The 14089-nt window shown below is 36.6% G+C and overlaps 1 protein-coding gene across 1 annotated transcript in view; it reads right to left on the bottom strand.

Moving 5' to 3' along the window:
* The window catches only part of FMN2 (formin 2), a 246295-nt gene that overhangs the window by 22369 nt on the left and 209837 nt on the right, over positions 1–14089 (bottom strand). The window contains exon 16 of the mRNA XM_090044786.1: positions 3464–3613. Within this exon, the coding sequence (XP_089900912.1) occupies positions 3464–3613 (150 nt within the window). The remainder of the gene's footprint in view (positions 1–3463; positions 3614–14089) is intronic.

Here is a 14089-nt window from a genome sequence, read left to right as displayed (position 1 = left end):
AGTTTGGGAAGCTCCATTCAAACTGACATTAGAAGAGGTCAGGGCAGATGTGGCAGCCTTTCTTTGGCACTTCCCAGCTGGTAACCTATTTTAAAGTGTATGTGATGTGGTGGGTAACATATACTGGTAGATGCATTTGCAGAGCTCTCAAAATGTGCCTGACTGGAATGTATGGGTGCACTAAAAATATAGAGGGGAGGAGTCAACATGAGATTGCTTAAAGTTTGTCCATTCAAAATTGACATCGACATTTTATTAAGGGGGTTCCACCGGTATAACAGAGCTTAATTCGGTACCAATTTCATGCAAATGTATGAGACATGATTTCTTTCTGACGAGATCATATCAGACAAGGTTGAATTTCAGGCAAAATGGTTTGGCTACTACACAGCAATCTCTTAAAATGCAAAATAGTTTCTTGGGGAAAAAAAAAGGTTAATGTACATAAAAATGGTTTCATGGATATTGTACAGACTTTAAAAAAAAACTTGCCTTCAGTCTGAAACCCAGCACAAAAATTTTTAGCCTAAACAGTACATTTTTGAGAATATTATAAACAAGACAGACAGTGATTTAGGACGGAATGCTCAACTTAACCTTGACTATAGTGTTGCTACCAAACACTCTGCTGTTAAGAAAACTGCAAGAGAACTACTGACAGAACTATGCTTTAAGTGTAAATTTCAGGTGCATTTATCTTTTTATTGCTACTGTATTCAACAGTTTGTCTTCTATAATTTTCTCTCCAGCTGGTATTTTCCACTTCTGCTTTATTTCATCTGACACAATTGAGCAGAAGCAGTAGAAAACTTCAGAAAAATGAATTTGGTCTGAACCTTGCACCATTTTTCTTTGCGTTTTCTCTCAGCTCGTAGCTAAGAGATACCAAGACTGCATACTTTTCTGTTTATCTTTTGCATATAAATGTCTGACTGCTTTGTTTAAACACATGCGTTTTTAGTGCGTCTGCAATATCAGGGTACACCTTAGAAAATGCCATCTGTGAAGGTCTTTAGGTGAGTTATTGTATTAACAATTTGTTTCACATTCACAGAAATTGGATAAGAAGTTGCTATTATAAACAGGCAATTGCCGTCCCTTTGTATTCCATGTCTGAGGGCATTAAAACTATGCCAGAAATTCAGCTCACGGTGTAGCCTTTTTAAAGCTAAAACCTTTTCTCACTCAAACAAAGGTAAAGGAGTGATGTTGTTGCAAAAGATTTTATAAACACGATCACAACTGAGTTATGCTGTTAACCGCAAGCAGTTAATGAAAGAAAAGGTCTTAGACCTGTCACAGAAAGATTTTATTGCCAGCAAATGTGTACAGACAGCATCCTAGCAGTGATAAATGTCTTGATACTCTACTTTTCCTTATTAGCTACAGAGAATAACTTGATACAACAAACACAGGTAGAGAGAAGCAATTACTGTGCTATCAAAAAGCAAATGGGAAAATCCTAACCCTAGTGAAGTCAAAAGGAGTTTTTCCATTAACTTCAATAGGGTCAAGATTCTGTTCCTCAAATTTAAGTATTAGATACCTTTGTAAGATATAGACACCAAAATCTTCTGACTGTGGCCATAGGTATAAATAATATCAGCAGTATTCAAGGAGCATGTATTGTCACAAAGAAAATCCTTGTATTTTCATGAGAGGGTATTTGCACAACGCTAAGCCGTCCACTCTCAGTGGAATATTTATTGCATATGTCAGTCATTGAACCTCAGAGAAACATAACTCATTGTAAAAACTGTAAGTCAGATCTTGGCACCAACTTCCATGGTGTTATGACAGTTTACGCCAGGAAAAGTTCTGTCCTTATATTTTTATTGCTTTTTAGAGGAAGAAGGGAGTACCATAACTTATTTACACTCCCACAGGCATTCCAGCCACACAATGGTCCCCATAGATATTCATGAACCTTTTCTTTAGATGTTCATCATCTCCATACCAAGTGGTGGGTGGATGGGCTGGGGGTGCACTATATCCATGTTATCAATCCGATTTAACTAGGGTAATAAAAAATACCATCAAATGAATCTTGAAAGAGTCTTTTCACATTCAAACTTCTCTTGTCATTCAAAATTAGAAAAACAAGAAAAGCAAATAAGAATTTGCTTGATTGGCAGAATATTTCAAGAGTGTTTTCAAAATTTTCCAAAATATGAACTTTAAAAGAATAACAGATCGTCCTCCTGGGGGACTTCTTTTATATAAAGAGAAAAAATATAGTGAGTATTATTTGTTTATGGGAAAATAACCCAATGATCTGAAAAGAGAAAAACAGTTTTGAAAAGACTATTTTTAAACAGAATATTTGGAAATACAAGATAGAGTGATCTTGTGCAAAACTGGCTGCTAAATGCCAGCCTGGAGAACTTGAGACAGCATTAGCTTGAGCTGACAGCTAAATACTGAAAAGAGATACTTAGTTACATGAGATTATTTCAGACGGGCAATAAAACAAAGTGCCTCCCCCAGAGAGTAGCTGCACTGTGTTCATGTATGTACCATACACTTGCAGCAGAATCACAGTCCAGGAATTAATTAGCTTAATTATGAAAAAGATGTTCACTTTACAATACAGTCCCTATTACTTAAATATAAACTATTTAACTTGGTTTTCTAGGTACAGCTTTCGTTGATCTGGCCCCACAACATAATCTGATTTCAGTGGAGATTTGGAGTGTTCAACACTTCTAAACACAGGCCCACTTTTGATGAAATTCCTAAACCTCAACTAGTGACTAATTTTGAATATTTCAATCCTGCAAGCATTTATGCTTTCAAGTAATTTTCCATTTCATTGCTTATGCATGAAGTTAAGTCATCTGAATGCACATGTATGTAAATTTGGGGCTTATATTGTAACATTGTTAAACCATTGCAGCATTCTTACACTCAGAGAATGGCCAGAAAGCAATAACTTTTTGTGGCAAAAGACAGGCTCTATTGCGAGGCAGCGAAGATTTCTCAAGCGATACTATTTTACTTAGCTAATGGGACAAGGGGACATCTCTGAGAAAGGAGTTTGGGGTTATTTATTTTATTTAAGTGGGCTTAGATTTTTTGTCTTCCTGTTATATGGCAGATGTTTCAGGGTATATCATGTGTTGTGTTTTGATGACTCAATATAACATGTGAATGGAAAACTTCTCCATGACTTTTAAGCCTCAAGTGAATCTGTTTTCACACCCTGGATTGACAGTGACATATGATATTTGCAGAAGTGGGAAAGGAGGCTTATAGGCTTTGGGGAAAACTGACATCTTTACTCATTAATAGAGTTTACAGCTTTCAGGTTATATTTAACATGGAAAAGTTCAGTAAGGAGAAGTGAATTAAAAGCTATTCAAAAGGCAACTGGATGGATTTTGTATCCACAATTATTTTCTGTAATACTGTTCCCCATTAGTGATATTTTATAAAAAGTTGTTGCATAAACGAAGAAACTTACCTTTCTTGCAGAATAAGCTTGTTTTCTTTTTTCCAGAAATCTTTAAAGTCCGAACTGAATTCGTGCCAAATACTGAAGAAAGAATGTGGGGACACCTCTTTCTCTCCCATTTTTGGTTTCATGCAGAAATAAGCTGCAGTTTCCAAAAAGCTGTCAAAGGAAAAGAAAAAAACCCAGCAAGTATTTTATTATCTACTGCTACAGTATTTTCCTTCCCCATCAAATATTGACTTCGTACACAATTAATCTTGGAAACAAAACTGACATATGTGGAACCTCTAGCTGTAATGTTTTTATGGTACACATTTTGGTAAATTTCTGTTGTTCATCACACGCACTGTTTTTGACCAAGGCATTGTCCATTTTAAAGCCAAAATAGAAGTTGCTTCTAATCCCTTCAATATGAGAATTCCACGCCTGCCCCACATTGCCTTTGTGCTATATTAGAAAAGATTTAAAAAAAAAAATCAGTCTATAGTAGTTCTGAGTACAGTTTTACCAACTCTGTTACATCTGTGTTTTGACAATACAACAACCTATGTGCAGCAGTCCAGAAAATGCAGTCAGCTTCAGAAAGAAATGCAGGCCTGCGGCAGAACACTTTGACCTCCCTGGACATTCCATTGCTGACCTGAGGGCGGCTGTTCTCTGGCAGCAAACCTTTAAAAACCAATCTGAACAGCAAATTGCAGAACAAGAAATCATCCACAGACTGGATTAATTATGGTTTAAACAGGGACTATGGATTCCTATCCCATTACCTGGATTACCTTTGCTCCTATGGATTTATTGCTTGCATGTTTTCCTCTTCCAGCACTGCCCCTTCCCCACTCCTCTCCACTCCCCTTCTTATTTATTCAGTGTTCTTCTAGAGCACCCAAAACCCAGTTTGGACACACCCAGAAAGCAGCGGCTGAGGAGGGCACACCTGCCTTTTCCAGGCCCAGTTTATAGGAACACAAGCAAGGTGCAACAGTTTACACTTTCATATGGAAGTACTGTTTAAATGGTTAATATAACAAAATAGGACCTGACCCATTAAATATATGGAGTTGAAATGCCATAAGTAAATATTGCAATCAAAATAACTCACTAAGACTGAGCAAGAGAGCTGGGAACAATAAGGTAGCGATCTCAAATGTATTTAGGAACCTCAACATTTAAACTTCATTTTACCAGAAGAAAATAATTTCAGTTTCAACTTGTTCATTGTGAAATTTCCTTTTGGGCTTTTTAATTTTTTTTTTACAAAGTGGAAAACAAAATGGCTCACAATATATTCAGGAGTATTTGTTTCTGTTCAAATGACTACTGTTCAACCACCCATACAATAACTACTGATGAATCATACGTTGCTTGTTACATCATATTGATGTTGGAGTGAAATCTTGGCCTTTATGAAGTCAATGGGAATTTTGTCACAGACTTTTTGGTGTGGGGGGGGAGGAAGCAGGGAAGGAGACAATTTCACCAGCTGAGTATCATCAAGATAATGCCATAACAGTATTATTAGATGATAAACTACTAATTAGAGACATACACCAAACATTTAAAAAGGACCCAATTGTTCTAACCCTACCATACCAATAGCCTAAAGCTAGATCACGAAACTTAAACCACAAGCTACATAGAGGTGTGCCTAGTGCACCCTGATCAGGAAACACTAAAATCTTTGAAAGAATAAAGCCTTCCATGCAAGTCAGTGTACCCAATGTAACATCATAGTCTGTCTTCTGGCTTTTAAAACATTGTGACCATTTCTAAATGGAGCCTATCACCCCAGCTAAATCTGAGACAGCATAATTACATTCCATCTACCTAATTTTAATTCCTCCACTAATTTTGTATTGGAGAAGCCTCCTATGACCCTGAGCATAACTCATGTAGAATGTCTTTTCATATAAAGACTTTGGTCTTTAGCAATAGAGAGGCAAGAGCATTATAGGGTAGCAGGGAACTTTGAAAGTGCCATTAAAAAAAAACAAACACTGACTATTTTTAATGATGTTTCTCAAAGATCACCAATGATGAGTAACATACCATGAAATCAGGAGTTCAGAGGCCCCAGCACGGCAAGCACCTCTGCTGCTGGTTGCACAAATGTCAAGAAAATTAAAAGAGTAAGATATTGGGTAATCATTCTAAATTTGAGGCAACAGGTTATAAAACCCATACAAGAAACCATCTTAGCAAGCAAGGAGACAGGACAGTCAAATTTCTATAGATAAATACTCAAGGAGTTCAATAAATGGTACAAATACCTACTGAACACATGAAGGCTAAAATTAAAAATTCTAAAGATTTTTCTGAGGAGCTAGCCAGGATTTCTCTCTCATCATTGCTAATCTTGCTGGAAACCATATCAGCATAGCTAAGTTAGCTATACACCCACATTTAGCTATGTCTTCTTCAGTCAGTTACAGTGAAATACAGGTCCTCAGTCAGTTTGTGCTAGCTAGTTTAGGGGAAAATAAATTAATCTGCTTTTAAAATATGAAACATTAGAAGCTTAGTAAAGTTCCTGTCACCTTTCTAATACCTGCTGGTACAAGAGCAGAAAACGTAGGCTATAACATACTTGTACCAAGATACAAGCACTACCAGGAATCAAGGTATCCATCCTGTATTCACAGGTGAAAAAAACTAAAGTACTTAACTCAACTTTTTCAGTCAAAAGGACCTTCTCTTACATGGTGGTTAACAACCTCCCAGTGTGCAGTTATAAACCACAGGAAAGATTGAATACCATATAATAATTCGAGAAAAAGATAACAGAATTAACACATGGAAGACAAAGAACAAGCAACAAACGTAAAATGAGTTTTACAGACTGATAACTATTTAGGCAGCAGAACCTTTGGATATTCACAGAACATGGCAAAGATCTAGACATCTATTATTGCAGTTCACTTATGGTAAAATAGGTGGACCTCAAGGCTTATTTTGCGAAACATGCTTCTGCTACAATATGGGATTTAGACAACATTAAGAAAGACTAGCAGAATTACTGTTAAGAATGGCCACTACCATTCCAGACCACATTTCTAAGCCACGTAACACATAACTTCTGCATTATAGATGATCAGAAGACAAGCTCATGCACATGCTTTCCCTAGCCCTTTTCTGAGATCAAAACATAGGCAGTACCTGCAAGATACTATGCTATTCATCTCTGTATGTTCACCAGGCATAATGTGTGTGTTGATGGGGAGGAGCAGGAATCCAGATTTTCTGCGTTCCTACAGTGGCTTTGGTAAGATGTGCCCTTGTGCGTCTCAATTTCTCTATATGTAAAATGGGTATACTGCCAAAAGCAGACTTAATTTTCATAAAGCAACAAGAGACCCTCCAATGAAGGGTTTAAGTCCCCTGAACCCTTATTGCATGTCTTAAAGAAAAAGAGAAAAAGAGGTTGGGAAGGAAGGGGCTTGGAGCTATTTTCAGGGATTAATAGAGGTAAGGGAGGTCAGTGGCTTTGCTCCAGTCAGCATGACTTTTCAAGCCTGATTAAAAACAAGACATTGATGTTCACACTGCTGTCTTATCCAGATAGGGCAAAGGCCAAATGTGTTAAAAGGATTTCAAATTGGTGTTCATATATGCTACCTTGGCCTCAAAGAACATTTAAACATCTCTAAATCCCTTAAGACACTGAAGGAGGTGGTGGTGTTTGACAAAAATAAATGAGGAAATCAGATTAGAAAAGGTAGTTATAGTTCCTTCCCTTGTTCCATCTCCTCCAAAAACCTCTTTAGATTAATAACTGAATTCACCAGTTATTTTCTAATGAATATGGGTGAATGAATTCCTTGCTCTATGTTTATTTTAACACCTAGGAGATTATGCTGTCCAAATGGTTTCTCCGTCTAGGAAAAAAGGCACATAAAATGGGAAAATCAGGCAGCATTATTCAGAAAACCTGACAATCACTTGTTATCTTGTTTATCACCAAGGTTCCTACCTATACATTTAAAATCAATTAGAAATATTTTCCAGAGAGGGGGAATAGGCCATGGTTTACTCAATTTTTTTTTTTTTGTAAGGCCTATTAGGAAACTGCAGATACTACTTCAAATTCATACCTGGTCAGGTAACAAGTATAAATAAAAAATTGTGGGAAAGTGGTGGGTGATATATAGATTCCTATTGCTGTAGAAGGGAAATAGAGGAACAAATCAAAAATTTAATTAGAATAAGTGATACCCAGCAATAGACAGAAACAGTCTCCCTTCAGAATGAACTGACCAGGCTCCAGTAGCCAACAAATTAGAAGGTAACCATAGGTCCAGACACATGGCTTGGATTTAATGTGTAGAGGCACTATTCCTGACTGACCTCTCTGAGAGCTGGTTAAAATATGATCCATCAGATTTCCAAACAAAGCACCTACAGGCACATAACTAGAACTGAGATCAGTTTAAGCACAGAAACACTTGCACTTTTAAGGAATCCTCTTCTGTATTGTTGAACAAATGAAGGATTTCCAATGCTTACATATGTTTGGATGTTCTTGATTACTCCAGTTTTGCAGACTAAATGATCAGCAATTGTTAATGTACAATATTATCCAGACTCATTTAAACAAGTGATGAGGTTAAACTAGTATCTTCTAAGACCTTCTTCCTAGACCAGTGATACCAGATTTTGAATTTCAGAATAACCAGTCATCAAATGGTTTATTCAAGTCATAAAGTACATGGTAAGTAAGTGATGAATGGTCACAGGTAAAACTGATCAGAAAGCCCACAGTATATGCACATAAATGAGAAGAATACATGTACAAAAAAAATTAGGGCTCTATTTAAATTGATATGAGTTTTATTTTAAGGGCTTAAGTTGAATGGCAGGATATATGAATCAGTGCTGAATTTAAAAGGGGCTATCAGAATAGGATTACAACAGATAGCAAGTATTTAGGGTTGCTCCTTGGCAAGTTAGTCAAGCAAATTGTCATATTTAGCACATGCTCTCTCTTTCTTTTTTTTTTTTCCTAGAGCAAAATGCCTCTACAGATTTTTTTTCTTCTCTGTAAACATCTAAATGTATTAAAGAGAAAATGTAATAATGGAAATTTCATCTATAGCATTAAGGTTGGTTTTAGGATTTGCATGGCCTCAAGCAGCTCATACAGGTGAAAATGAGCACTTTCCTCCTCTTCAGAGGTAAAGGGAAAATGGGGACCAACCTTATAGTTTAAGAGGTGGCAAATTACAGAGTAGGGGAGGGATGGGACTCAAAAGGCAGATGCCCAAGTTGTCTATTTCTTATGGTTTTAATTTCTTATGGTTTTAGGGTATTGACAATACTTTTATGCTCTGCTTTGACTAGCCTTGTGCTATCCTTGGCCAAAAAGAGGAAAACAATTGATTGTAAAAATGCAAATGCATTTTAAAAACATGTTTTAAAAATTGGCTAAGAAAATTATAGTTTTTAGGCAGAAAAAGTCTTTGTTTTTAATAATGGCATATTAACTGCCAGGAGCCATTCATCTTCTATTTTTGTCAGCTTGCATTTTGTAAATACAGGAATATTGTTCCTCAGAAAACAAACCGTCTGAAGAGCTTCCCTCCCCCCCCCCCACCATTCCAAAATAGTTTTCCATTATTTGCATAATTTTGTGTTCTAAACCATTTTCCTCATCTCCATCTCCAATAAACTTAGTGGAAAAATGTACAATTTTAGAAGAACTTCTGGAGAATTTCCTCTTCTGCTAGTAAAGATGCAACATAAAGGATAAAACTAACAGATATGTAGCAGCCTTATTTTGTGGTCTATTACCTATTTTAAATACAATGATGGACAGCTAACACTTAATATGTAAGGACATTTATGGATCCCAATTGCCCAATACTGTATTTATGTATTTATTCCATCATGCCCTTCAAATATGTTGCTATCCTATCAAAACACTGGAGCACAATAGGGCCTTCTACTACCTAGTTTTCATTCATTACATTGTTCTACGGAAATTCTCAAATGACCTAAAGATGACAAAATTGTTCTTTTCCCCTCAATCTTTGGTCTTTCAGTTATAGGTGTTTACTAGGCAAAGACGATACATGAAGTGTTTCAGCAACACATGGCTGACAGAACAATCCTTTTGGCAGAATCAGAAGATTGCTCTAAATTGTGACAGTAATTCTGAAGGACACCTGGTGCTGTAAAGCTTCTCCAACTCGTATCCCAACTATACCAGTTGGTGCCATAAAATATCAGAAAAACAGTTTTGCCTCCAAAGGAAAGGAAAGGTGGCTTTTGATCATTATTAATACCATGGATAAGATGGGGGGCAGAAGGGGGGGCACATGCCCCCCCCTTCTACCCTCTCCCAACTTCTTCACTGACAGTGCGGCACAGGGCTGCAGCCTGGCCAGCACCAGCCTGGCAACAGCAGGGGCAGTGGTATAAAGTTGTCCCTTCCCCACGCCCCTCACCACACACACACAGTCTATGATTACTGCTTTGTACAACTTTGGCCAAACCCAAGGATCAGGTTCACCATGATTTTGGGAAACGTCTTAGTTATGGTTGAAATTAAAATATCCATATTTTTTACAAAGATTTCCTTTCAAGATGACCATTTAGGGTATCAGAGCATTTGACCAATTATTAGGCCCAAATTCTTCCTTCAAACAGTCACAGGTTCAATTAATGTCAGCTAGGTATGCAAAGCCAGCCAAAGGTGATACTTGACATTCAGAATATGGATCAAAATGCTTAGACTTCAGACTGTTTGAAACAAAATGAGAAACAAAACCCCCTAAAGGTTAAATTAATGCCTTATGACTATTGAGGGATTTAAAAAAATATAATTCTCCTCATTAAAAAATGCATTAAAAAACAGATTTGAAGATGTTTAATTGTCAGTGTATTAATATGTTTTTCACTACTACTACCAGAGAAGCTACATTTATGAAGATTATTAATTAGTCATTAGAAAAAAATGTTGATAATGAAGCTAGACAATTAAAATTCAAGGGAACAAAGAAGGAAGGGAGATATATATTGTAGTTCACTCGTATGGTTAGTATTTTATTTTTTTAAATGACATTATGTTAATCTCCATATTTACATGCATACTCTTATTCGTAAACTTCAAGGTAAAAATGAATGCCATTTGTTATCAATTAACAAAGCAAACTTCCCTCAGAAATTCTATAGCACACAAAGCCTGACTGAACAACACGATCAGTCAGGTACTGGAGCAGAAAACCTAACATTCTTTGACTTGTCTTGTTAAAACTTTCTTGAGTTTCCTCCAGTATCATTAAAATGATTGTTAACATACTCCAAATGTTCTTCTTACTCAAAATGTGGCTCAATTATCTTTGTAATTCACTGAACACACCAAATATTTGGTTTTAATCCAGTACAACTTTACTTGCTTTGCATAGATGAAAAATTCTCTTTTCACAACGTGATCTACATGGCATTACACCCATACAAATGCTATATGTATGGCATGCCAACTGTGTTGTTTTGTGGACACATGGCCAACTGCATGTGTAACTGTAACTGCAGTGCATGTATGTACAAATCAAACACATACAAGTGCGTATGTACTTTGAAACTTTGAAAGTGAAAACTAGAAGCAAATCCAACAGAAAACTTGATTTTTATATTTTTTTATTTTTATTTTTATTTTTTTTTGTGGAAAAGACTAATATATGAGCTTCAAACATATTTAATAACCCCATGGCCAGTTTACCTTACACAAACAGGAAGGTGCCAGATACAAAACACTGAGGTTAAATAAATTTCAACATCAGTGATCTGACAATCTGCTGGTTTTACTGCAACAAGTAAGGATGCTTTGTCTATGTTAAGTTCCAACTTTCCTCCAGATGTCATCTCATCTTCATCACCTAGAATACAGGAGACTATTACTGAAACCCATGTTACGATGTATAAGGAGTTACATATGCATGTGGGGCAATGTGACTTTTTACAGAATTATTTTAATTTTATATGAATAATTTAATTTCCAGCTATAAACTTCACTCATGGATGGAGCTCCATTAATGCTGTAATGCTTCTTTCAAGTACATTGTAAGATCAAGACCAGAATTATTTAACAGGGCAAGATGTAGTTTATTTTAAATATTTAAATAAATAATAAACTTCTGTAAGTTTAAGTAGAAAACACCACACATATCAGAGTCCATATAGATATGACATTAAGACATGCCTTAAAGACTGAATAGCAGATTAAATTGTGTGCATGGACATCTGGATACATATTATTTAAGATCTCAAATGTACACTGAATATGCAAAACACCCCATGAAGGATGAATCCATGCTCCACAACTATTGAGTCAGGACCTTAGGCTTTAATATACATTTTAAATGTAAAATTTTGAAACTTCATTTGCTGCTTAACCTGGTATGAGGCTCCAATGAATGGTATGAGACTCCAACCCAATTTCCACTGAAGGAAGAGAGGATCTTTTTTGGATATATGTGAAAGAAAAGTAAAGCATAATGGCTTCTTTAAAGCATTCCCTGAACTCCTGGCTTTTTCTGTAAAAGAGGGAGATGATGATAGTATCTTTGCAGTTTATTACAAGACATGCTCCAGATAAGATCATAAGTGTGCAGCTTAAAAATTGACCACTTCCCTTGCATCTAGTCTTCTCTTTCACATGTCCAGGGTAATAGGATATTGATCAAACTGTACCACTTAAAATGGCCTGACAATAAAAAGGAATATAACATGTGCAGGAAAATATCAACCCTTCCTACATTGCTTCCTCTTGTCCTGCTCCAGGTCCAAACTTGGGAGCAGTGGGAAGCTTCCAATTAAGTGACAACATCTGTAACAAGAATAAACTACAAAGAAATACAGAGAAACCTAATTACACTTGCACAGAGTATGCACTTTGGTAAGAAACAATGGAGCTAAATCACGCACACCAATAAGTTCAACTCTAACAGCTCTAGGTTTTGGTACGATTGTGGACTACTCAGTGAAGCTACCTGGTAAACACGCAGTAGTGGTCAAAAAGCAAGTATGCCAAAAGTCAGAGATTAAATTGCTGTACTTTTTGATTTAGGATGTTCTTGACTAGTTTTTTAATGCTTTGGAAATTTCCACTTCTAAGCTAAGTGACACAATACTTATGCTCCTTTCCCCAAAAATATTGAACTTGGTTTCAGTAACACAAATATAATAAATGGCTCAACTATAGTTGTTTTGTAAATGAACTCTGGCTTCTCACTTGCCAGAAGTCTAACAGAACTTCCTCACAAGTTGTAGAACTAACTGTTCCAACAAGAAACAATTTATGTTATTTATAACTAGTTCTCTAAAACATTTCCTAGTTGCTCTAAAATGTTTTGGAAACGTTAGTGCTTGAAATGACTCACTGACATTAGAAGCTACAAATTTAGACTAAAAAGAGGTTTTTGTTTTTTTTAAAACAAAATCATTAAATGGTGGAACACAGAGGAAATCATTGAGATTAAATGTTTTGTGGCATTAAAAAACAAGCATATAAATGATAAGGACTTGCATACTTTAGGTAAAGAAGAAAATTTCATAAAGGGACATCAACCTTCTCAGGGCAGCCACTATCCATCAGGGTTTAAGTGGAAGGTTTATGTGAGATTCCATACATCTAGGGACAGAAATTACACAACCTGGTATAAGCAATCAGAAAACAGCTTAAATCTGTAATGCAACAGAAGTTCAGTGTATATAAACCACTTTCAGAATTGCCAAGACCAGTTTAAGATAAGCCTGAATTGATTTAGTATCACACTTAACTGATTTAGGTTAAATCAGGTTATTGAACTTCTGTCCCAGATCCCCTCCAGATTCAAGTTAACTCACAGTCCCCCAGGATGCTTTGCACCTCTGCTGCAAACTGCCCCCTTGCAGGGTGGGTGGGCTAACCTTGGCCCAAACTGTCTGCTCCAGCCCAGCAGGGATGCATACTCTAGCACCCTCTGGCTTCTGCCTTGGGCTGCTGCAGGTATGTGGCTGGATCAAAAGTAAATGTCTGTTCACTTGCTTATTGGTTCAATCTATGCAGCTTAGACTAACCTTCAAAGATTGAATCAAGTCAGCTTCTGGTTTTTTGACCATCTGTACTTAGCGCAAGTGTCCATCCCAGGGCATTTACTTGCCATAATATTTTTCACTGTCAGAGATAGGATTACAAAACTAGAATGACCACTGAGTCAATTTGTATGGCAAATCCTGAAGCTCCTCTCCTAACATTTCCTTCCCCCACTGAGCACTTCCCTTGTTCTCCTGCAATGAATGTATACTTACAATCTATAAATTCCTACTGTGAATTACTCATGTAATAAGAGCTGCCCAGTGGGAAGGAGATGTACAGTTAAAGAAACAACATGGAATGAATATAAGATCACACAGAGTAGGAGGAGCAGGGAACACAGTAGAGAAAAGAACTGAAAAGGGAAAGAGTCCAGCCATAAACTCTAGCTTTTCAGTTACATTTTTATTTTTCTGCTAAACACAAATCTCTCCTCTCATTCCTGCTGGTGGAAGCTTTCAACACTTACTTAAAGCATCAGCTCAGTTTTCATTTTAGTATTAGATATCCTACAAAGGCAAACTGCAAAGCATTGTGCAACAGGGAGTGGTGTAGGAGGAACA

Source organism: Crocodylus siamensis, chromosome 1 (assembly GCF_052110815.1).
Source record: "Crocodylus siamensis isolate JL-2025a chromosome 1, ASM5211081v1, whole genome shotgun sequence".
NCBI lineage: Eukaryota > Metazoa > Chordata > Crocodylia > Crocodylidae > Crocodylus > Crocodylus siamensis.
The sequence above is the reverse complement of the archived record's forward strand: the minus strand, read 5'-3'. Positions and strand labels throughout refer to the sequence as shown.